The following is a 26915-nucleotide window of genomic DNA, read 5'->3' as shown; positions in this document are numbered from 1 at the left end:
CCTACGACATAGAAATCTATACCGACGATGAAGAAAAATAGAGAATCCAGCATTAAAGATGTCGCTGTCCAATGTTCACGATCAAAAGACGGTGTGTTATTGGTGAATATACCGTTCACTTTCTACGAAACTGAGACGAAAAGTCTGCTTTTCTTGGCCAAACATCTAAAATGACTGCAACGGGAAGAATGGTTTGACAGAAGGCTGTCCGAGATATTGGGTCGAGTATTCACCTATTTTGCGCAGTCCTGAGCACTGGACAGCGACACCTGCAGTAGTCAGCAATTTCTTCTCATTCCCATTTGCGAGGCATAGATCTGCTTCTGCAGTAATTTGTGATTTCCTATTCTCACTATGGGACCTGAGTGATTTAAAGGTCGCTTGAGTATCGTAGTCGTAGCGAAAATCTGATTAGACAGAAACTCGTTTTATCACAAAATAAAACGAACTAGGCCCAGAAATGTTTGCATATTTTGCATATCTTGCATATTTTGAGACATTTGCATGAAATGAGCATATGCAAAACCATCTGCAAGGATTTGTGGCCTGAATATCCCACCGAAATGGCTGAAATTTGGTATTAAGTCTTTATTGGGGGTATAAAAATGTCCACTTTTTATTTGTCGTTATAGGTTCACGTCTTCCTGTAGCCCCCATATTACGGTATCTTCCGATTTCCTGTGTTTTGAAGGTTGTGACCCCAATATTACACCGAAATGGATGAAATTTTGTATTAGGTCTTCGTTGGAGGTATAAAACTTCTACCTGAAATGTGTTGGTAAAGGTCCAGGTCTTCACTCCCTCAGAGTAAGGTACCTCCCGAGTTTCGGTTTTTTGAAGGTTGTGGCCTTAATATCCCATCGAAATGACTGATATTTGGTATTTCGCCTTCTCTGGGGTTATTAACTTTCCACCAGAAATTTGTCGCTATAGGTCCACGTCTTCGTATAACCCCCATAGAAAGGTACCTCCCGATTTTCGGTATTTGGAAGGTCGATATCCCATCGAAATGACTGAAATTTGGTATTTAGTCTTGGTTAGAGGTATAAAACTGCCGGTATAGGTCCACGTCTTCATATAGCCCCCATAGAACAATACCTCCCGATTTCTGGTATTTTGAAGGTTGTGTCTCAATATCCCACTGAAATGGCTGAAATGTTTGTATTAAGTTTTCGTTGCGGGTACAAAACTTTCCGCCCGAAATTTGTAGCTATAGGTCCACGTCTTCATATAGCCCCCATAAGACGGTTCCTCCCGATTTCCGGTATTTTGTTGGTTGTGGCCTCAGTATCCCACTGAAATTTTGTATTTAGTCTTCGTTTGGGGTATTAAGCTTTCCACCTGAAATTTCCACGTCTTCATATAGCCCCCATAGAACGGTAACTCCCGATTTTCGGTATTTTTAAGGTTCCGTCCTCAATATTCAACCGATATCACTGAAATTTTGTATTTAGTCTTCGTTGGGAGTATAAAACTTTCCACCTAAAATGTGTCGGTATAGCTCCACGTCTTCATAAATCTTCCATAGAACAGTATCTCCCGATTTCTGGTATTTTGAAGTTGTGGCTGTGGTTATAAATTTCTTTCTTTTATTGACTTCTCTGAAGTGAATTTTAAACAGAAAAAATTTACACATAAATATTTTTGAAGATATTTTTGAAACATTTGTTGCATATGAAAATTTATGCATTTTGCATATGTGATATGTTTCAATTGCAATTTAATCAGAAGCCAAAAATATGCCAGTCCCAAAATTTGACATTAATCGGACCAAAAATAGAGGTTACATAAAATTCATCATTAGTTAGGGTTATCGCTATAGAAGACTGCTCCTATTCCAGTTTCCATCTTAGAGCCATCGGTATAAATTTCTATACCGCCTAAAGGTGGGAAGTTGTGGGTGCAGGCTTCCTTTTGAGGTATGTATACATTAAATGGCTGCCAGTTCCTACGCTACAAGATCCGATGAATGGAGATTAAGTAGAACATTGAGGTCCGCCTGTGGAGTGCTCTTCGTGGCACCGGCGATTACATAAACCTAATTTAACCTGACCTAGACGTTGCTGTTGATATTGTTTTGACTTGTTGTATTTTGGTTATTTTGAACAAAAACTCCCCGTGACTCTCTCCCTTAAGTTGAAACAACAGAAAGACAAAACTCACGGGGAGTTTTCATTGAGAATAACCCCTTATATCTTTCGTGAAGTGTATAAAAATGTATAGCTTTTGATAGCAATTTACGTCTGATATTCCTTCTAAAAAACCGAGGTTATTTATCTGAAAAACTACCAAGAAAATATTCTTAAAAATCCCATCCAAAATATTCTTTTTGCATTTGAAATTTAATTGATAAAATTGCAAAGGATGTCGCAAACTTTGCTTTAATTCAAGACATTTTTTTTTTTGAAGAACAAGTTTTTCAAATCGAAGTTCAAATGCTTATGAAGTTTAAAGGTTTATAAAAACTTACATGAATTTTTGGCATTTTGATAGCCGAAATCTAAAACATTTTTAAGCGAAAAGATGTCTTTAAGATGTCCAATGTACGCTTTTAATAATACTGAAACAAATTATAATTTTTTTAAATGATGTGAATTTATTTTGTTTTTTTTTTTATTCCATAATATGCAATTATTCACATAAAATATATTTTTACTTCACATTGAAAGGTGGGTAGGTCATTTTAATTAATGTTGCAATTTTTCATTTCAAATCCACATCAGAATTAACTAGTCAAACGATTATTCAATTTCAAAATTTTATATTTATTGCCAAAAACACACACATGGCTTTTCCATTATTCAAAAAAACAAAAACTTCAATACGATTTCAATTTCAAATCCACTTGCACAAATTTTTATAAAATTACGCACAACACATTTTTTCTAATTCCTTCTTCTTCTATTTGCATTTCTTGAAGAAAAGCAGATATTAAATGCTCTTGATTATCATCGAACACAATACATCGAAAATAACGCGCGCCTTTTTTTCTACTTTTGGTGTTCTCTATGTGGAAAGAACGTTCAATGCCGCCACAGACGCGTTATATCTATCAGTGTAGGAAAACGACACAGGCCACACGACGACGTTGCATGAAAAACTAAACGTTTCACTTTCTATTCAACGATAACAAACCCCACCAAGAGTGGCTGGCGGCAGGCACTACAAAAAGCTAGCAGAAGCAAACAACGAACGAACGATATGAAAAACTGAATTAGCGGCGCGGCATAGGCGCATATATCAGCAGTCATCTTGGTGTGGAAGACACACAGCAAACGAACAGAAAGGAGAACTCTCATGCGGCAGTCAGCGGTAACTTATCATTTATTGAAAAAAGTGAGTGCCTCAAATGCGAAATCCAAGGGAGCAAACCAATTAGCGTTTAGGAGAGAACAATATTGAAGAAGAGATTGATGATGTAAAAATTTGCAAAATAAATAAAATAATAAATCTTCGAACCAAAAACACCAACAACAACATCTTAAGGCCTAATTTACATTCACATATCTCGTGTTGCTTCTAATTTTCATACCCTATATAATTTTGAATAATTCCGCACATTATAGAGACTATGCAATATTTCAGGTGAATGATCACATTAAAATTACAACAACAACAAGAAAAATCTAAATAAATAAAATAAAGTATGGTTGCCCGGCGCCGACAAGGTAAGACCCTACATTCTTAGAGATCAGAAAATTTCCTATTTGATATTTTAAGAATAATTTAGAGGATTATCAATTATCTTTGATTTTGGGTAAAGGTATTTCACGGTGCTCTTGAAATTTAAATGGAAGAAGCTTAGACGTGGGAAGTTTTTGCGGATTCTGAAACTATAATGTTCATAGATGAGAAAAATCAAAAAAAAAATCGCCGGAGCGGGACTAAAGAAAATCTTGTAGCTATGAAGATTTTCTACAAGATTAATTTTTATGATATCTTCGTAGTTTTTACCGTTATTGAGATATAGAAGTTCAAATTAGGGCAATGGATTGACTGTATCGCCTCCTTATATTACAATGTTACGCACAGTGCACCTTAACTAACTTTAAATAAAAACCGCTACCCCAGGGAAGTTTTTGCGGATTCTGAAGCAGCACTGTTTATAGATGAGAAAAATCCAAAAACAAGAAAAAATCGATGGATGGATTTTTTAATAAATCGCTATCAAAGTTCAGATTTGTAGGTTTTTTTTTGTTTTCACGATTTTGCTTGGAAACCGCAAGTGTTATCGAAATGGGACTAAAGAAAACCCTTAAAATGTCAACTTGAATCGCGATTTTTATACCCTACACCACTATGTGGTAAGGGGTATTATGTGTTAGTGCATTTGTATGTAACATACAAAAGGAAGCGAGATAGACCTATAGTTCCTTCTAGGGATATACATAGAATCACTTTCTGAGTCGATTTATGCATGTCCGTCCGTCCGTCCGTTCGCAACATACAGGTCGCATTTGTTGACCGATTTCGCTGAAAATTGGGGAATACCATTTTTTTAGCCGTCGGAAGATCAAGTTCGAAGATGGGCTATATCGGTCTAAGTTTTGGTATAGCCCCCATATAACTGTACCTCCCGATTTAAGGTATTTTAAGGATCTTAGCCGCATTTGTTGCCCAAACCAGCTGAAAATTTTACATTTGAGGTTCCCAATGGCCGCGAAATTGATCCACTAAAAATTGTCAAGATAGGTCCACGGTTCGGTATAGTCCCCATATAACGACACCTCCCGATTTAAGGTATTTTAGGGATCTTAGCCACATTTTTTGCTTGAACTAGCTGAAATTTTACATATGTGGTTCCCAGTGGCCACGAAATTTCGCCACTTAAATTGAGCCAAATTATATCGAAATCGGTTCAGATTTGGATATAGCTCCCATATATATGTTCGCCCGATTTCACGTATTTGCTGCACCAAACACGCTATATACGTCCGATTTTGATGAAATTTGGAATGTTTGACTGAATTCGGTCTAGAAATAAGTGTGCCAAATTATATCGAAATCGGTTCCGATTTGGATATAGCTCTCATATATATTTTCGGCCGATTTCACGTATTTTCTGTACCAAACACGCTATATATTTCCGATTTCGATGAAATTTGGAATGTCTGACCGAATTCAGTCTAGAAATAAATGTGCCAAATTATATCGAAATCGGTTCAGATTTGGATATAGCACCCATATATATTTTCGGCCGATTTCGTGCATTTTCAGCTCCAAACTCGATATATAAGTCCGATTTCAATGATATTTGGAATGTGTGACTGAATTCGGTCTGGAAATAAATGTGCCAAATTATATAAAAATCGGTTAAGATCTGGATATAGCTCCGATTTATATTTTACATATTCACAGTGGTGTAGGGTATTATATAGTCGGCCCCGCCCGACTTTGATCCTTTCCTTACTGGTTTTTATTTAATCGTTGTCTTTTTAGGACGAAGGAAGGTCATTCATTTATTTGTGAGAGTATTTATTTAATATAATTAATTGAGCTTATCATAACCTAAGGAGTTTTGTATTGAAAAAGTGATATCTTGCGAAGTCCACACACATCCAACCAATATGCTTCTATCGTTTCGCTGGTGGTTTAAGCCAGCTCATAAGGCATATTTAGATGTGCTGCTAGACAAAGGCTGAGTTTGAAAACATGTATATATACTAAACTTATTGCCCGGCTGCCCCGGCTGAGGTTTGAACCTGGGTCCTCTCCAACAAACAGACAATGTTGTCGAGGTCTTAGCGTTCTAAGCCACTGCCAATCTATCAAACTTCTGAACTGGAAGGCATTACAATTCATGAAGAAAAAAGTCTTCGATTCTATATGTATGTGTATTGAAGAAGGATTCTAGGAAGACCAGAGACACTAGGCTGACTTGATAGTAAAAAAGCTTCAAAAATACTTCACAACTGCAAGAAGGCCTCTGTAGTTATATTTTGCCTCATAGAAGTCCAGTAGAGTGGTGTTCTGATTCATAGAAGACCAATGAAGTGCAATTCTGACTCATAAAAGGCCCCTGAAATTGTTTTCTGCTTCATAGAAGCCCTTCGAAATTGTCTTCTGCCTCCTAGAAGGCCTCTGAAATTGTCGTGTGCCTCATAGAAGGCCTCTGAAGTGGTATCCTGCCTCATCGAATGCCTCTGACGTTGTCTTCTGCCTTAAAGATGCTCTATGAAGTTGTCTATTGCCTCATAGAAGGCCTCTGAAGTTATATTTTGCCTCATTTTGCCAGTAAAGAAGTATTCTGACTCATATAAGACCAGTGAAGCGTCTGCTTCATCGAAGGCCTCAGATGCTATCTTTTGTCTTATAGAAGCCCTCTAAAGTTATATTTTGCCTCATAGAAGTCCAGTGAAGGCCTCTGAGGTGGTCTTCTATCTAATAGAAAGCCTCTGAAGATTTCTTCTGCCTCATAGAAGAGGCCTCTGAAATTGTCTTCTGCCTAATAGAAGGCCTCTGAAGTGCTATTTTGCCTCATAGAAGGCCTCTGATGTTTTACTCCGTCTCATATAAGGCCTCTGAAGTTTTCTTCTGCTATAAAAGGCCTCTGAAATTGTCTGCTGCCTCTTAGAACGCCTATGTAGTGGTCGTCTGCCTCATAGAAAGCCTCTGAAATTGTATTCTGCCTAATAAAAGGTCCCTGAAGTGGTCGTCTGCCTCATAGAAGGCCTATGATGTGGTCTTCTGTATAATAGAAGGCCTCTGAAGATTTCTTCTGCCTCATAGAAGGCCTCTGAAGTTGTTTTCTGATTTATAGAAGACCTCTGATATTGTGTCTACATCATCGAAGACCTTTGAAGTTATATTCTGCCTCAAAAATGGCCTCAGAAGTTGTCTTTTGCCTCATAGAAGGCCTCTGAAGTTATATTTTGCCTCATAGAAGAGCAGTGAAGCGGTATTCTGACTCATAGAATATCTTAAGTCGTCTTTTGTATAATAGAAGGCCTCTGAAGTGGTCTTCTGTCTTATAGAAGGCGTCTGTAGTGGTAGTCTGCCTAACAGAAGGCCTCTGAGGTGGCCTTTTGTCTATTAGAAGGACTCTGAAGATTTCTTCTGCCTAAAAGAAGGTCTCTGATGTGGTATTTTACCTCATAGATGGTCCCTGATGTTCTCTTCTGCCTAATAGAAGACATCTGAAGCTGTCTTCTACCTCAGAGTATGCCTCTGAAGTGGACTTCTGCCTCATATAAGGCCTATCAAGTTGTATTGTGCGTAATAGAAGGCCCCTGAAGCTGTTTTCTGTCTCATAGAAGGCATCTGAAGTTGTGTTCTGCCTCAAAGAAGGCCTCTTCTGTTGTACTCTGCCTCATACAAGGTCTCTGAAGTGGACTTCTGCCTTAAATAAGGCCTATAAAGCTGTTTTCTGCCTCATAGAAGGGCTCTGAAGTGGTGTTCTGCCTCATAGAAGGCTTCTGAAGTGGTCTTCTGCCTCATATGAGGCCTCTGAAGTTATATTTTGTCTAACAGATGGTCTCTGAAGTTGTCTTCTGCTTAATAGATGCCCTCTGAAGTTTTCTTCTGCTATAGAAGGCCTCTGAAATTGTCTGCTGCCTCTTGGAAGGCCTCTGTAGTGGTCGTCTGTCTCATAGAAGGCCTCTGGTGGGGTCTTCTGTGTAATAGAAGGCCACTGAAGATTTCTTCTGCCTCAGAGATGGTCTTTGAAGTTGTTTTCTAATTTATAGAAGACCTCTGATATTGCGTCTACATCATCGAAGTTATATTCTGCCTCAAAAATGGCCTCAGAAGTTGTCTTTTGCCTCATAGAAGGCCTCTGAAGTTATATTTTGCCTCATAGAAGAGCAGTGAAGCGGTATTCTGACTCGTAGAATATCTTAAGTCGTCTTCTGTATAATAGAAGGCCTCTGAAGTGGTCTTCTGTCTTATAGAAGGCGTCTGTAGTGGTAGTCTGCCTAACAGAAGGTGTCTGATGTGGTATTTTACCTCATAGATGGTCTCTGATGTTCTCTTCTGCCTAATAGAAGACCTCTGAAGCTGTCTTCTACCTCAGAGTAGGCCTCTGAAGTGGACTTCCGCCTCACATAAGGCCTATCAAGTTGTATTGCAGCTGAAGTGGTGTTTTGCCTCATAGAAGGCCTCTTCTGTTGTACTCTGCCTCATACAAGGTCTCTGAAGTGGACTTCTGCCTCAAATAAGGCCTATGAAGCTGTTTTCTATGAAGGGCTCCTTCTGCATCAAAGAAGGCCTCTGAGGTGGTCTTCTGCCTAACAGAAGGCCTATGAAGTGGTGTTCTGCCTCATAGAAGGCTTCTGAAGTGGCCTTCTGCCTCATATGAGGCCTCTGAAGTTATATTTTGTCTAACAGAAGGTCTCTGAAGTTGTCTTCTGCTTAATAGAAGCCCTCTGAAGTTTTCTTCATAGAAGGCCTCTGATAGGGTCTTCTGTCTAATAGAAGGCCTCTGAAGATTTCTTCTGCCTCATATATGGTCTCTGAGGTTGTTTTCTGCTTTATAGCAGACCTCTGATATGACGACTACATCATCAAGGACCTTTGAAGTTATATTCTGCCTTAAACATGACATCAAAAGTTGTTTTTTTTTTTGTCTCATAGAAGGCATCTGAAGTTATATTTTGCCTCATAGAAGAGCAGTGAAGCGGTATTCTGACTCATAGTAGTCTCAAAGAAGGCCTCTGAGGTGACCTTTAGTCTAATAGAAGGCCTCTAAAGATTTCTTATGCTTAATAGAAGGCCTCTGAAGTAATTTTCTGCTTCATAGAAGGCCTTTGAAATTGCCTTCTGCCTCCTAGAATCCTCTGAGATGGTGTTCTGCCTCAAAGAAGGCCTCTGATGATGTTGTCTGCCTCATAGAAGGCCCCTTTAATTGTCTTCTGCCTTATAGAAGCCCTCAGAATTTGTCGTCTGCCTCAAAGAAGGCCTCTGAGGTGGTCTTCTGCCTAACAGAAGGCCTCTGAAGTAGTGTTTTGCCTCATAGAAGGCCTCTGATGTTTTACTCAGCCTCATAGAAGGTCTCTGAAGATTTCTTCTGCTATAAAATGCCTCTAAAATTGTCTGCTGCCTCTTAGAATTCCTCTGAAATTGTATTCTGCCTAATAAAAGGCCCCTGAAGTTGTCACCTGCCTCATAGAAGGCCTCTGATGTGGTATTCTGTCTAATAAAAGGCCTCTGAAGATTTCTTCTGCCTCATAGAAGACCTCTGAAGTTGTCTTCTGCTTTATAGAAGACCTCTGATATTGCGTCTACATCATCGAAGACCTTTGAAGTTATATTCTGCCTCAAAAATGGCTTCAGAAGTTGTCTTTTGCCTCATAGAAGGCCTCTGAAGTTATATTTTGCCTCATAGAAGAACAGTGAAGCGGTATTCTGACTCATAGAATATCTTAAGTCGTCTACTGTATCATAGAAGGCCTATGACGTGGTCTTTTGTCTCATAGAAGGCGTCTGTCGTGGTAGTCTGCCTCATAGAATGCCTCTGAGGTTGCCTTTTGTTTATTAGAAGGACTCTGAAGATTTCATCAACCTAAAAGAATGCCTCTGATGTTGTATTCTGCCTCATAAAAGGCCCTCATGTGGTGTTGTGGCTCATAGAAGGCCTCTGAAGTGGTCTTCTGCCTAATAGAAGACCTCTGGAGCTGTTTTCTACCTCAGGGAAGGGCTCTAAAGTGGTATTCTGTCTCATAGAAGGCCTCTGAAGTGCTGTTCTGCCTCATAGAAGGCCTCTGTTGTTCTACTATGCCTCATACAAGGCCTCTGAAGTGGACTTCTGCCTCATATAAGGCCTATGAAGCTGTTTTCTACCTCATAGAAGGGCTTCTGAAGTGGTCTTCTGACTCATATGAGGCCTCTGAAGTTGTATTTTGCCTAACGGAAGGCCTCTTCTTCGGTCTTCCTCCTCATAGAATGCCTGTGACTTTTACAGAAGGGAAGGCCTAGAATACTTTTACATAGGAGAAGGTCTCCCTTGAGGTATTTAACCGAAGGAAAAGCCTCCTAGAGGACTTCTACAAAAGAGAATGCCTCCCTAGAAGAATTTTGCAGAGCAGAAAGCCTCCCTGGAGGACATTTACAGAAAAGAAGGCCTAGAGTACTTCTAAGGAACAGATATACTCCCTAGAGGACATTTACAAAACAGGTCTTTCCTAGAGGACATTTACAGAACAGAAGGTCTCTCTAGACGACTTTTACAGAACAGAAGGCCTCCCTAAACAACTTTTACAGAAGAGAAAGCCTCCCTTGGGGACTTTTACACAAGAGGATGTCTCCCTAGGGGACTTCTTCAGAAGAGAAGGCCTTTCTAGAAGAACTTTACAGAACAGAAGGCATCCCTAGAAGTATTTACAGAAGTGCAGGCCTTCCTAGAGGACTTTTATAGAACAGAAGGCCTCCCTAGAGGACTTTTACATAAAAGGAGGTCTCCCTAGGGGACTTCAATAGAACAGGAGGTCCCTTTAGAGGACATTTACAGAACAGAAGTGCTCCCTAGATGACATTTACAGAAGAGAAGACCTCACTAGAGGACATTTACAGAACATAAGGCCTCCCTGGAGGCTTTAAGAGAAGGGAAGGCCTCCATAGACGACTTTTACAGAAGAGAAGCCCTCCCTAGGGGACTTTTACACAAGATGAAGTCTTCCTAGGGGATTTCGACAAAACAGAAGGGCTCCTAGATGCATTTGTAGAACAGAAGGCCTCCCAAGAGGCATTTACAGAAGTGAAGGCCTCCCTAGAAGACTTTCACAGAAAACAAATCCTCCCTAGAGGACTTTAACAGAATAGAAGGCCTGCCTATAGGACTTTTACAGAAAAGAAGGTCTCCTTAGAGGACTTTAACAGAATGTCTCCCTAGAAGGTCTCTCCCTACAGAACAGAAGTCCTCCTTAGAGGACTTTTACAGAACAGGACTCCTCCCTACAGGACATTTACAGAACATAAGGCCTCCCAAGAGGACTTTTACAGAACAGAAGGCCTCCTTAGAGGACTTTAATAGAACATAAGGTCTCTCTAGGGGAAATTTGCAGAACAGAAGTCCTATGCATTTTCGGTAAGCAGAAATAATAAACTTTTATTATACATCAACTTTCTAATTCGAATCTAATTCTTCTATCCCCACAAAGACGCCAATCAAACATCAGTCGGTGACTTTTGAAGTCGTCTATCACCGTCAATTTATTTGCTTTAGTTTTCGTTTACTTTGTTTGCTATACATAAATACTAACATATGTACATTTGTACATATTTATTTTTATATATTTTATTTGTGTGCATTTACGATAATAAAACATATAAACGAAATTAAAAGTCTTCGTCGTCGAAAAAGTAGAAGAAGAAGCAAAACATGCGGTTCCAATCGGTTCCGTGCACCAAAATAGCAGCAACAAAAACAAGTTGGGCCCACCAAGAAAGAAGTAAGACCAACATGTGTCTGCAACACACAGCGAAACAAGGAATAGCACAACAACACAAAGAAACCTTCTTCACATTACAACTGGATGGATGGATTTGTTGTTGTATTTCTTTTATATCAAAACTGTTCAATGAATTGGGCTGACTACTGGGCTCTATGTGTTTTGTTAGATGTTGTAAATGTTTGCTTACAAAGAAATTTTGGAGATAAGTTGAATAGGTATGGGTAACACAGTGGAACAATTTTAGATGTAATGATAACGATTAAAAGTAAATATGCATGTTGTATGGGATTCCCCAGTGAAGGTCGTTGACCTTCTTCTCCTTTGTGATAGAAGAGATTGAGGATGATTTTATTGATCTTGTGTTTAGTTTTTTTGTACAAAGGTTTTTTTTGAAATCAGGTACTTGATAAACTAGCATGACTGGGTTCTCAGTCTTCTGGTGGAGGACTGTGTCAAGTAACCGATCAGCTTCAAACTCAACCAATTCTTACCTTAGGTTCAGATATGACGAACCTAGATGCAAGGTATCGAGGCCAAACTGGCCAATAATCTCATGACGAAAAAAAAACATCCCTACTCTCACTTAGCAAGTCAGAGGTCAAAATTGCTGTAGAGGTCATTCCTGGATACTGCGGCATTAGATCTATGACAAACAAGTAAGAGGAGAAAAAAATTGAGTACTGCAGGTTCTGTGGAGACTAGGAAGAAATCAAACCGATAGAATACCTTCTCTGCCGGAGAAGGCCAATTGGCAAGAGAACATGAACGCACTGATGACAGCGTGGTTATGTTTCAAGCATCTAGGACTGCTTCGTGAGTCAAAAACAGCGTGACGATGATCAAATTAGTGGTTTGATGTCTACCCTATTAACTTTGACATACTAAGTGCAATTATTCCAAACAAAAATACCTGGGCTGGAGGTAGGCCTCCTCTAGACGATCTCGTAATATGCATATATGGACAGATATAAGAGCAAAACGAAAACTGCAACGTATTTCAAGCAAGGATTACAGCCATCGAAAAGTATACTGCTTATTAAGATAACTAGGCTGGAGATAGATCTCCTTTAAATGGTCTGGCTGTATATTCAGGTAAATCTAAGATGGGTGTTCCTTATTAAAAACGAATACAAGCATAGGGACACCCTACAGTTATCCCTTTATCTTTATCTTTTCAGTAGATATTCTTGCAGAACTTGAATCCAGGCTACGTTAACGCTGATAGACATAGTTAATCACTTTTCGGACCATATATGGAAACTAAAATCTGGATCCAGAATATCCTAGGCAATCTGGCCCGTCCTCGCGCAACGTAGCACACGACCATCATCACTGAAAAGCATGGTTAGGTATAGGATCGAAATGGTATAGAAGATGATTTAAATATGGATTTTTATATAGGCTCTTTTCTGAAATAGATTCCATTATACTCTGTAACTTTGCTACTTTCGCTTAAGACCTTAGCTGTCATGGGCAAATTTTCTTTACATTTAGCGTGTAATTTGTTAAGATATGAGTTAAAGTTGTAATCAATAAATCAATCTTTGCTACTATCATGGCTTGGTAAAACATCTAAGATTGTTTTCTTGGTAAATTTAAATACTCTTTACTATGTAATAATTAAGAATAACGTCTACCTCTATTCATCGCTACTTCCTTTACACCATCCAAATTAATTACAACGGGCAAAAAGTCAACATATACAAAATGCATAAAATTGTTGGTCCGTGTTCGTGCATGGCGGTGCATTTTTTAGCCACGCACCTATCTCTAATCAGAAAGTACTGGCCTCCTCCAGAAAAAAATTATCACGAACCGCGAAGTGGTCTTAAACTGTATTGAAGTAAAAAGTGTTCAAATTTTCCGGTAGAAGTAGCTGAAAATATTGACCGATATAGCGTATCATTCGATAGTTATCGTACCACGCAATCATTTTTGTTGGTCTTCTTAGTTGATAGAGCTTGGTCACGGAAAAATTTGCTGATTTTCGAAACGTCAGTTGCTTTGACGTTTCGGGATGCAGCCATTATACGATGCCCATTAAGATAAATTCGTATTTAATTAGCGAATATACAATCACTCTAGCGAAGACACAAATCAATCTAGCGGAGACACAAGGCGCTATGTTAACGCTTTTGCTAACAGAGCACTGTCAATGTTAACAGAGCTATTAAAAAATGGTTTTCTTTGTAAAAATATCTTTTTTAGGGTATTTACGGAAAATTCTGCCGGTAAAACATGGGTGCCATTGGAAAGCTTATCGAGATAGCTATCCCCTGCGCTAATAAAATCCTTAAAAAATATTGTCGCGATGTCGCGATATTTACTGTTTTTGGGATAAACCCTGCAATAAGGACAATTATTTTGACCACAGATCCTTTAAGGAAAATTCTGCTGAGACAACATGGGTATCATTGGAAAGCTTATCGAGATAGCTATCCCCTGCGACATCGGGCAATATTTTTAAAGATTTTGTTAGCGCAGGGGCTAGCTATCACCATAAGCTTTCCAATGGTACCCATGTTGTCCCGGCAGAATTTTCCTTAAAGGATCTGTGGTCAAAAGAATTATCCTTATTGCAGGGTTTATCCCAAAAACAGTAAAAATCACGACATCGGACAATATTTTTTAAAGATTTTATTAGTGCATGGGATAGCTATCTCGATAAGCGTTCCAATTGCAGAATTTTCCGTAAAGGTATTTTTTACAAAGAAAACCATTTTTGAATAGCTCTGTTAACATTAACAGTGCTCTGCTAACGCGTTGTTAGCTAAAGCGTTAACATAGCGATTTGTGTCACCGCTAAAGTGATTTGTGTCACCGCTAAAGTGATTTGTGTCTTCGCTCGAGTGATTTGTGCCATCGCTAATTAAATACGAAAATATCTTAATGGACATCCATTATACGATTGTAATCAGATTAGTAGCAAGGACTACATTTGATGGAAATTTAAAAATAATCCTCGAACAGTCCTTAAACTGCACTTATGCGAAAATTTGGAACTTTTGTGAGGGATGTATTTGAAATTGACTTATTTTTGAAAGAAATCGAATACTCAATTCGTAAGTTATCATGCTCCTCAGTCATTTTAGTAGGTGCCGCTGAGTATTTTTGTACCTTTGGGCCATTATCTCAAGAAGTATTGACTTGCCCTTGAAAATTTCCAACAGGGTTCAGGGTTCCGAAAAGGGTTCAGTCGACACCAAAGTGTCTGAAACTAGTTTGATCGATACAATCTCTTGGGCGCAAGTGTATTCTAAAGGCTGAGGGTATAAAAACCAACATTAAGATGCAAACTTTTATAAGGTGGACCTTGGCTCAAAATCCTCGTAGATCACAGATCCGATTTTGACTTGATTTTATAGACGGAAAGGGTAAAGCTTCATTTAAAAGTTATAGCATTTTTTGCAGTGAAAATTAATTTTAAATGACTTAAAAAAATGACAATCTTTTATTAGCTTATTTTAAAGTATATATTATTCCCACTACATATCCGAAAGGACAAGGGAAACTTCTCTCAATTAAATGAGTGCACGCCGATTTAAATTGGCGTGTTTTACTACACCACTTGTAGAGAAGTTTTTCATGGCTGAAATACTCAGGATATATAACCAACATTACCCTCAGGGGTATTTTCACATTCGTTGAAAATGTGATGTTTGTCTGGCCTGGGAACCTGCGAACCAGGCGTGCAAGGCGGGTGTGTGTAAAAAAAATTATCTGAACGTGGACCTATATCCCCAATTTTTGGGGTAGAAGTTTTTTGACGACTTTTAGTCTTAAATGCCAAATAACATCCAATTTGTGACGAAAATGTCAACAATGTCTAAGATTTTTAGTAAATTTAAAAAAAAAACATCGAAATACCAGAAATCGGTAATACCGATATATGAGTTTCATTTCAAAACATGGACCTATGTTGGCGATATTTCCTGAGTATTTCAGCCATGAAAAACTTCTCTCCAAAAGTGGTGTCTTAGACACGCCGTTCGGACTCGGCGATAAACTGTAGGTCCCATATCATTAAGCTAATATGAATCGGGGTGCACTCACTGATATGAGAGAAGTCTCCCTTGTCCCTTATGGGATGTTTGTGGAACAATTATAAGTGCATTGACTGCTAAGAACACCGAATGACAAATTATAACTAACTAGGTCTTAAAATGTCGCTAAAACATCAAAATACCCAAAATCAAGTGGTAGCGCTATATGGGGCATATTCCAAAACGTTAACTAGAAATCGGGTGGCAGCCTTATATGGGGACTATTGCAACACATGGACCTACAGATGTGGCTAATATATTTGCAACAAAATTAGGATTTTTATACCCTCCACCATAATATGGAGGGTATAATTAAATTTGTCATTCCGTTTGTAATACATCGAAATTTTCATTGGAGACCGTATAAAGTATATATATTCTTGATCAGGGTAAAATTTTAAGTTGATATAACCATGTCCGTCCGTCTGTTGAAATCAAGATACAGCTCGAAATTTTTAAGATAGAGTTTTGTAATTTGGTACAGAAGTTCCTATTAGTCCTAGCATGTTTGGTATTGCAAATGGGCTATATCGGTCAACGTTTTGATATAGCCCCCATAGAACGGTACCACCCGATTTTCCGTATTTTGAAGGTTTTAGCCTCCTTATCACACCCAAATGGCTGAAATTTGGCACTTAGGTCTTCGTTGGGGGGTATAAAACTTTCCCCCAAAAATTTGTCGATACAAGTCCACGCATTAGTATAGCCCCCCTTAGAACTGTACCTCCCTATTTCGGGTATTTTGAAGGTTGGTGGCCTCAATATTCCACCGAAAACGTTGAAATTTGGTATTTGGTCTGCATTTGGGGTAATTAACGTTCCATATGAAATTTGTCGGTATAGATCCATGCCTTAGTATAGCCCCCTTAGAACGGTACCTCCCTATTTCGGGTATTTTGAAGGTAGTGGCCTCAATATTACACCGAAAAGGCTGAAATTTGGTATTTGGTCTTCATTTGGGGTATTAAACTTTCCATATGAAATTTGTCGGTATAGGTTCACGCCTTCTATTAGCCCCCATAGAACGGTATCTCGCGATTTTCGTAATTCTGAAGGTTGTGACGTCAATATCACACCGAAAGACTGAAATTTGTTATTTAGTCTTCCATGGGGTTATCAAATATTCCAGAAGAGAGTTATTAGTATAGGTCCGTTGGTTCCTTCTATGGGGGATAGAAGCGTACGTCTTGATTTTCGGTATTTTGAAGGTTTTACTGAAATATCGGACATTTGGTATTTAGTCTTCTTTGAGTCTAAAAACTTTCCCCCCAGAAATTTTAGGTACAAATCGACGTTTTGATATAGCCCCCATGGAACGGTTGATGGTTAGCCACCGAACTTGCCGAAATTTGGCATTCTTCTTCATAAACGAAAGGAAACTAATTGTTGCATTTTACTTCAATATAACTGGGGGTGGAGGTTATAACAAGTTCGGCCTGGCCGATCTTACTTGTTTTTTATACCCTCAGCATTTATGTAACGAGGGTATATACACTTGCATGCGGGCAAAATGTGCCTCATCGAAATAATGGTTTTAGACCCCAAGTATGTTTGGACCAAATGTGTTTCAGACAATTTGGAGTCGATTGAGCAATGTCCGTCCGTCTGTCTGGCTGGAGCGCACGATAACTCTCGAACGGATCAACCGATTCGATCCAAAATTTGGCTTTCGTAATATTTTGTCCCAACTTAGTTTAAGTTCGAAGATGGGCTATATCGGTCCATTCCTTCCGGTACCTCCCCCCACAAAAGTTCGGAAATGTTGTACGTACGATAACTCTTGAAGGGAGTAACCGATTTGGTCCATACTTTGCAAATCGTGAAATGTCTACCAGACTTAGATGAAGTTCCAATATGGACTCAATCGGTCCACTCCTTCGGGTACCTCCCACACAAATTTTGGGATAAGTTCAGTTTAGGACCTGCTCTCGAATCGCTTTGATTTTTGTTTCAGCAACTGGTATTCACTGATCCCCATACGACGGTACAAGTTTCATCAGGGGCAAGTCCACACTTCCTGTGAAAATAGCCTGAAAGTTGCAAAAAAAACCCCTATGACACCGTGTGAGGTGGTTGAGGCGCAAGATAACCCTCGAACGGATCTGCCGATTCGGTCCAAAATTTGGCCTTAGTAATATTTTGTCTAAACATAATTTAAGTTCGAAGATGAGCCATATCGGTCCACTCCTTCAGGTACCTCCCCCACAAAAGTTCAAAAATGTTCGGAAAAATTGTTCGTACCGTAACTCTTGAAGGGAGTGGCCGAATTGATTCATAATTTACACATCCTAATATATCTACCAGATATAGATCAGGTTTAAATATGGACTATATTTGTCCACTCCATCCGGTACCTCCCACACAAAATTTTGGATAAGTTCATTTTAAGACCTGCAATCGAATCACTTTGGTTTTTGTTGAAGCAACTTGCATTCGCTGCCTCAATTGCGATGGTAAAATTTTTTTCAGGGGCAAGTCCATACTTCTTAAGCAAACATGGCACCATATGTAAGGGCTAGAGATCCACTTCTATAATGGTCAATGTCGATCCATTCCTTTAAGTAATGAACATTCATACATCCAACATTTTTAAACCCCCCTAAATACATACGTTTTTGGGGAAAAAAAATTGTTTCAATATACACAGGCTGAGGGTATATCTCTGTCGGCAAAGCTGACTGATACTTCTTTACTTGTTAATAATACCATAGGTCAAAATATTGGAAGGCGTGGGCGTGGCGTGCTTCTAAACACGACAATTTTCCCCAATACGTCATTTCCACAAATTTCTGTAAAAAAATTATTTCTCGGAAACTATAAGTCCCAATTTACATTGGGCGAGTTTACTTGCGGCAATTGTCATTTTGTAGGAGAGAGAGGTGAGGCATATGGTAATCCTTTGCCTCTCAACACCCTCTCTCACCTACAAACTTACAATTGCCGCAAGTAAACTCGCCTAATGTAAATTGGGACTAACATATTGAGTTCATTGTTTTTGTCAGGGCGAAACCTCTGCGTGTTGCGTGTGCGTTCAAAAATACAAAAACAAAATACATGTATTTGTTGTTGTTTTCAATTTTTCCTCAGGTACTATATTTTAGTTAAATTCCAACCTTAGTAGACTAGAAATTTTAGGGAACAGCATGGAACCAGGCCATATCAAACGCCTGATTACAATTTTTTCTATTGGTCCCCTCTTTCTGTCAAATCAGTATATACAATTTGTATATTGTTTTGAAAAAATATGACAAAATATTTTAAATGAAAACTTGGCCTCCCATTCATTTTTCGCATTTTTAGCTAATGACACAAAAACAAACACAAAAAAAAAACAAGTAAGAAAAGTCTATAGTCGGACGGAGACGACCATAGGATACCCTATACCACTATCCCTGGACAATCGCTCTCCACGGAACTTCTTTTCAATGATTGTGAAAATTTAATTAGCAAATATCAAAAATGTAATGTATAATACTTATGACCAAAACCAAAAAGTTATCTAGCACGACAAAGACATTTTTGTGGCAGGAAAGGAAAATTTAGTTCACACAAACTAAAATGTAATGAAACCCACTTATGTAGTACTACTACTTCCGTTGTTTAACCGCTACGTTATTGAAATTTTTACCAATTTCACACAAAAGTTTTAGTCCATTTAACCCGCTAAGTATTATCTGATCTCCACGTTGGTTTGTACCCTTCCTCTTCATCATAAACTCAAACTTTGTTTAAAATTTTGCGGGTTTTATTTTGACCTACAGAGCCGCTACAAAATTGGTTAAAATGTTGTTTTTGGTCCATTTCATCCCCTGAACTTTTCACGATCATCACCAAAAACTAATCATTTCTATTCTGGCCCGAACCCAACCTCATTAAAAAATTCGCTACAATCGGTCCATAATTGCGGCCTTAAGCTTGTTTACAATTTTTAATGGACGGACACACATCGCTAAATCGCTTTATCTCGTCGACATATGAATTTTGGCATACCAAATAAGAGGTCTAAGACGAATATTTCGTGGTGTTACATAAACTTTTGGAGAGACAATATGTAGCATGGGATAAAAATGTGGTTCTCTACACAGAACCCATTATATATTAGGCAGTAAGCCCGTTATCTAGCAAACACTTTATTGCAATTTACATCAGAGGAAACGTCAGTAGTTTTTTTCCATATTTAGGCTACTTTCCTCATGGAATTAAAATATCGACCAAAAATAAAATTTGTATATTTTTCATACAAAAGTAATGGTCCATTTCACCCGCTAAAGAATATCAGATCATCACTCAAAATTGTAAGCATCTTTTTCCACCTATACTCTTACCTGGTGCAAAATTTCGTGACTATTGATGTATAATTGCGACATCTAGAGAGTTTATTATTACACTACAAACAAATAACGGAATATATTAGGCTGTAACTCTGTTATCTGATCATGCACACCAACATAATTGGCATCAATTGAAAGGTCAAGAGTTCCGCTTTCAAGTATAGCTCACTTGTCCGGAATGTCACTTCCAGGAATTTAGATATAAGCTGTACATTAAAAATTTTCACAATTTTCACACAAAAGTTGTGGTCCATTTAACCCTCTAAATATTATCCGATAGCCATCTCAAATTGCAAGCTTCGCCTTTGTGATATACTCTTACCTTATTTCAAATTACGCGTTGATCGGACTATTATTGAGACCTACAGAGCCGCTAGAAAATTGGATAAATATTATGTTTTTGGTCCATTTCACCCGCTAAATATTTCACGATCATCACCAATAAGAATAGGGATCTATTCTGATCTGAACCCGACCTCCATACAAAATTTGGTGACGATCGGTCCATAATAGCGGTCTGGGGCGTGTTTACAATTTATAATGGACAGACGGACGGACGGACGGACAGACACACATCTCAAAATCGCTTTATCTCGTCGAGATATGAAGATTGGTATACCACATTGGGGGTCTCCGACGAATATTTCGCGGTGTTACATGAATTTTTACCAAAACAAACTTATAATACCCTTTTCCACATTGTGGTATAGGGTATAATAAACAGTACAACCTGTTGTATATTTATTTTTAGTAATTCTTACAGAATAAACAAATACACTTAGGCCATATTTTTCACAATTTTTCGAACCTGTTCTACGTTATAGATTATTGTACTATGGCATGGAACAATGTCTTCTTTTACGAGGGCAGTTGGGAAACTTCTTAGCCTAGCACAAAAAGCGCGGTATAAACAGAAAAAAGTTAAGTGTTTTGGAAACTTCCATCTCTTTTATGAACACATGTTAAATTTTGTTTCGATCTGGCAACTCCTTCATATAGAAACAGGTGTTCAAAAAAGACGCATCCGCAATTTTTTTACAATGGAAAAATTAGAAATGCGTGCTGTCATTAAATATTTACATAAAAAGGTTTATCGGGACAAGTCATTCATAATGATATGGTGAATGGGTTAGGTGAAAGTGCTCCTTCATATGCAACAGTGGGTTGCTGAATTTAAACGTGGTCGTACAAGCATTGAAGATGAACCACGTAGTGGACGTCCCAAAACAGCAACAACAACAGAAATTGTAGCCAAAGGGCATGATATGGTATTAAATGATCGACGAATAAAAGTGCGTGAAATTGCTAATATCATGGGCATCTCAAATGATCGAGTTCATTTGCATGAAGAACTACAGATGAAAAAGCTTTCTGCAAGATGGGTGCCGCATTTCTTAACAGTCGATCAAAAACGCATAAGAATGAACATTTCTCAAGCTTGTTTGGATCGTTTTAAGCGAAATAAGCGTCGTTTCATAACTGTTGATGAGACATGGATCCACCACTATACTCCAGAGACAAAAGAACAATCCAAACAATGGACTGAAGCTGGAGGAAGTGGCCCAAAGAAGGCAAAAACAATTCAATCGGCTGGTAAGGTTATGGCAACGGTTTTTTGGGACTTCAAAGGTATTTTATTGATTGACTATCTGCAAAAGGGTAAAACAATAAATTCAGAGTACTATTGCAACCTTTTGGATCAATTAAATGTACAAATTCGAGAAAAACGTCCTGGCTTACAACACAAAAAAATAATTTTTCATCAAGACAACGCACCAGCGCACAAGAGTGTTTTAACAATGGCTAAAATCAACGAATTAAAGTACGAGTTGCTTGACCACCCACCTTATTCTCCTGATTTAGCTCCCAGTGACTTTTACTTGTTCCCAAATATAAAAAAATTCCTTGCTGGCAAGCGTTTTACCTCAAATGAAGATGCAATTACAGTTGTAAACCACTATTTTGAAGACCTGGAGGAAAACTATTTTAATCAAGGGATAGAATTGCTAGAAAAGCGTTGGACTAAGTGTATTGAAGTTTCAGGAGATTATATTGAAAAATAAAAATATTTTTGAAAAACTAACTATTCTCTTTCATTGATAGGCTAAGGAGTTTCCGAACCGCCCTCGTATGTATACTTTTGTTGCCAACCGTTCTCTTCGTTTAACAAATTTATTAAAATTATATTGGTAAAAAATATGATTTTTTTTCATACCGTTTCCCATATTAATTACAGCTTTTTACACAAATTGACATTTTTTAAATATATAATTTATAATATATGGCTTGTTTATTGGTGTTTGACCCTTTAGATAAGAACATATGAAAACCTCAAAAACACTAATATTTTGATGGAAAACTTGAAAAACACTCAAAATTTTAAGTTTTACCTCGAATTCCTCTACTATTAGAACGAATTTATTCATCGGAAAGCTGATTGTGTCATCAGTCGAACAAAAAATTATTAAAATATCAATGTCGATGAAAACATTCAAATATCTGAAACGTGGGCCTACATATGTCCGCAATTTTTGGAGTAGAAGCTTTTGGGCCACAAATAATATCCATTTAGGGACGAAAAAATGATGGGTGGACTGACTAAAGGACACGCAAATGTTGACTCTGAATTTTACCCTCATCAAGAGTTTATATACTTTATAGGGTCGCAAATAATTATTTCAATGTGATACAAACGGAAAAACAAACTTAATGGCCCACCATGTTATGGTGGAGGGTATAATTTGATCCCATGTTTAAGTACGGTACGGGATCACTGCCTGCCAACAAATTGTATTATTTTACATTAAAAATTATATTTGAATATTTCCAATTTCGAAACATCCCAATGTCAAAGTAATACCTACCCAATCGTAAACGGCAAACAGATCCATAATTAAATGAGCATTTCAATGGGCCCCATTAGAAGATGTGGAACATAAGTGGGTAATGTAGATGTGGAGAGGCAAATCATTCATTGTGGCGAACAAAATAAGAGAATTTTCATTCTCCTCACATCACGTTTCTCTTCTATTCTTCGACTTTAAATAACAAACAATTTAAGTGCACTGCCAAAATTTTGTGTATTCTTTGTTGTATCAGCACCGCACTATGCCGCACCAATTAGTTAAGCATCATGATGAACAAACATATCGCAAAGAAATTTTCGTGAATAATGATGTTGACTTTGTAACAGAAAAAAGGGCACACACAAACAAATTTGTCAAATGATGCGTTTTTCAAAAAATTGGGCACACACGTACAAATAATTTCCCATAAACTAGGCCACTGACACTGGGACCATCCATTAATTTTTATTTGGGAGAAAATCGTAATAGATTTCTTTTTGTTTAGATGTTTACGATATCAAACAAATTTTAGGGTTAAGATATTCACGTAATTATTTCAGACGACAAAAAAACGAAACGCAACACGTACACGAAATTTGAGAAAGGTTGACTAAACTATTGTCTGCTAAAAATTTTATTTTTCACATTTTTAACTTTTCAACATTTTTTTTAACCAATTCCAAAAAATTTCAAATCTTTTTCCAAATTCAATTTTCAGAGACAAGCAAAAACTACTACGACAACGAAGACGAGACACACGAACGTTCTAAATAACGCGCCAATTGCAACTGAAAGTTTCTTTTTTGCTGCGGGAAGAACAGCAATTCGATTTGAAAACAACGAAAATGCATTTAAAATAAAATCTCTTGAAAATTAATTTTCCCCCCACTTTGGAAGCGACTCTCAGAAAATCTTGAAAAATTCTTCTCTAGCCAAGCAAAGGCAGATACTATTCTTGTATACGCCACCACCACCACCATCACCGCACCACCTTATTTTATTTGAAAATCGTCGCCACTTGACTGCTTGTTTTTCCAGATTTTATTGAAAAACATTCGTTGTTGTTGTTGGAAAAATCTATTTGCAATATGAGCTCGAAAAATGTAGTCATCATGAAAAATGGGACACTTTGTACACAAAAAACCAGAGAACGATGGGAATTATATGGAATATTATTGCTAGGTGACACTCACAAATGAGGCAAAGTGCTGAAAAATGTAATGAGTTTTCTTCTGTAGGAAAAATAACAAATGTGTGTGGAAGGATGGATATTTCTTACATTCCAGGGAAAGTGTTTACACATGTTTGAAGTGATCATCTCCGTGTTTCAATTTTTTGGATTACCCATTACACAATTCTTTCAAATGTGGGTCAAATGGATATTGTGTTGTTAGTGGTGATCTACTGTAGAAGAAAGGGATGAAAGGATGTAGTCGACCTCAATATATGGATCTACACTATTAACCCTTTTGCATGGAAGTAATGAAATCATAAATTTTTTCTCCATCCTTTATTTTATATTACAAAGAGAGTCTGAGGAAGGACAACATTCCAGCTATAATCTTGTATAATGTGTATAAACAAGGTTTGCACTGGCGATCGGGGCCTCATTGATACCTGGGCGCCTCAATGAGTAATAGACCTCGATAAACCTCAGTCCCTCCACGAAATCAAGAAAGGGTCTTTTGAAGCACCGTTTATTTCAAAAAGCGTCTATAGAAGCACCGTTTATTTCAAAAAGCGTCTATAGAAGCACCGTTTATTTCAAAAAGCGTCTATAGAAGCACCGTTTATTTCAAAAAGCGTCTATAGAAGCACCGTTTATTTCAAAAAGCGTCTATAGAAGCACCGTTTATTTCAGAAAGGGTCTATATATAGAAGCACCCTTTATTGCAGAAAGGGTCTATAGAAGCAACCTTTATTCAGAAAGGGTCTATAGAAGCACCCTTTATTCAGAAAGGGTCTATAGAAGCACCCTTTATTTCAGAAAGGGTCTATAGAAGCACCCTTTATTTCAGAAAGGGTCTATAGATGCACCCTTTATTTCAGAAAGGGTCTATAGAAGCACCCTTTATTTCAGAAAGGGTCTATAGAAGCACCCTTTATTTCAGAAAGGGTCTATAGAAGCACCCTTTATTTCAGAAAGGGTCTATAGAAGCACCCTTTATTTCAGAAAGGGTCTATAGAAGCACCCTTTATTTCAGAAAGGGTCTATAGAAGCACCCTTTATTTCAGAAAGGGTCTATAGAAGCACCCTTTATTTCAGAAAGGGTCTATAGAAGCACCCTTTATTTCAGAAAGGGTCTATAGAAGCACCCTTTATTTCAGAAAGGGTCTATAGAAGCACCCTTTATTTCAGAAAGGGTCTATAGAAGCACCCTTTATTTCAGAAAGGGTCTATAGAAGCACCCTTTATTTCAGAAAGGGTCTATAGAAGCACCCTTTATTTCAGAAAGGGTCTATAGAAGCACCCTTTATTTCAGAAAGGGTCTATAGAAGCACCCTTTATTTCAGAAAGGGTCTATAGAAGCACCCTTTATTTCAGAAAGGGTCTATAGAAGCACCCTTTATTTCAGAAAGGGTCTATAGAAGCACCCTTTATTTCAGAAAGGGTCTATAGAAGCACCCTTTATTTCAGAAAGTGTCTTTGGAAGCACCCTTTATTTCAGAAAGTGTCTTTAGAAGCACCCTTTATTTCAGAAAGTGTCTTTAGAAGCACCCTTTATTTCAGAAAGTGTCTTTAGAAGCACCCTTTATTTCAGAAAGTGTCTTTAGAAGCACCCTTTATTTCAGAAAGTGTCTTTAGAAGCACCCTTTATTTCAGAAAGTGTCTTTAGAAGCACCCTTTATTTCAGAAAGTGTCTTTAGAAGCACCCTTTATTTCAGAAAGGGTCTATAAAAGCACCCTGCATTTCATATAGAAGCGCCCTTCATTTCGGAAAGGGTCTATAGAAGCAACCTTTATTTCAGAAAGGGTGTATAGAAGCACCCTTTATTTCAGAAAGGGTCTATAGAAGCACCCTTTATTTCAGAAAGGGTCTATAGGAACATCACGTCTATAAAGACGTGCTACAGCTCGTCTATAAAGACGTGCCTTCAGCTCGTCTATAAAGACGTGCCTTCAGCTCGTCTATAAAGACGTGCCTTCAGCTCGTCTATAAAGACGTGCCTTCAGCTCGTCTATAAAGACGTGCCTTCAGCTCGTCTATAAAGACGTGCCTTCAGCTCGTCTATAAAGACGTGCCTTCAGCTCGTCTATAAAGACGTGCCTTCAGCTCGTCTATAAAGACGTGCCTTCAGCTCGTCTATAAAGACGTGCCTTCAGCTCGTCTATAAAGACGTGCCTTCAGCTCGTCTATAAAGACGTGCCTTCAGCTCGTCTATAAAGACGTGCCTTCAGCTTGTCTATAAAGACGTGCCTTCAGCTCGTCTCTAAAGACGTGCTACAGCTCGTCTCTAAAGACGTGCTACAGCTCGTCTATAAAGACGTGCCTTCAGCTCGTCTATAAAGACGTGCCTTCAGCTCGTCTATAAAGACGTGCCTTCAGCTCGTCTATAAAAACGTGCCTTCAGCTCGTCTATAATGACGTGCCTTCAGCTCGTCTATAAAGACGTGCCATCAGCTCGTCTATAAAGACGTGCCATCAGCTCGTCTATAAAGACGTGCCATCAGCTCGTCTATAAAGACGTGCCATCAGCTCGTCTATAAAGACGTGCCATCAGCTCGTCTATAAAGACGTGCCATCAGCTCGTCTATAAAGACGTGCCATCAGCTCGTCTATAAAGACGTGCCTTCAGCTCGTCTATAAAGACGTGCCTTCAGCTCGTCTATAAAGACGTGCCTTCAGCTCGTCTATAAAGACGTGCCTTCAGCTCGTCTATAAAGACGTGCCTTCAGCTCGTCTATAAAGACGTACTACAGCTCGTCTATAAAGACTCACTTCAACTCGTCTATAAAGACTCCCTATAACTCGTCTATAAAGACTCCCTATAGCTCGTCTATAAAGACTCCCTATAGCTTGTCTATAAAGACTCCCTTCAGTTGGTCGATAGTGTTGTACTTCTAGTCGTCTATAAAGAATTCCTTAATGTGTTTCATTCTCTAATTTGAATCTTAACAAACAATCGAAAATGAGATTGAACTTCAACAATAAACAAAACAAACAAAAAACAGCCAAGGCACGGGCGGATTGGAGCTTTGTTAAAAACAAAAAAAAAACAAAATTCCAATAAACAACCTCACAGGCAACTGTGTTGGTGTTCTTTTCAACTCATAGAATTCGAAGAATTCTTAGTTGATACGTGCTG

At 38.2% G+C, this 26915-nt stretch overlaps 1 protein-coding gene across 16 annotated transcripts in view; it reads right to left on the bottom strand.

Moving 5' to 3' along the window:
* Positions 1-23401, bottom strand: part of Plp (Pericentrin-like protein) — a 164469-nt gene extending 141068 nt beyond the window's left edge. For 13 of the 16 annotated variants that reach the window (XM_073981187.1, XM_073981179.1, XM_073981184.1 and 10 more), the window contains exon 1: positions 22626-23401. In XM_073981187.1, coding sequence (XP_073837288.1) covers positions 22626-22652 — 27 coding nt within the window. In that variant the 5' untranslated portion in view covers positions 22653-23401. Of the gene's footprint in view, positions 1-2470; positions 2656-2873; positions 3103-22625 lie in introns of those variants that run through there. The other 3 variants (XM_073981178.1, XM_073981182.1, XM_073981181.1) reach the window with 3 other exon arrangements.
* Positions 23402-26915: the final 3514 nt, after the last annotated feature.

The sequence above is a fragment of the Musca autumnalis genome, unplaced genomic scaffold, assembly GCF_047663935.1.
Source record: "Musca autumnalis isolate F117 unplaced genomic scaffold, ASM4766393v1 scaffold_4, whole genome shotgun sequence".
NCBI classification, from domain to species: Eukaryota; Metazoa; Arthropoda; class Insecta; order Diptera; family Muscidae; genus Musca; species Musca autumnalis.
This window is presented reverse-complemented; position numbering and strand designations above follow the sequence as displayed.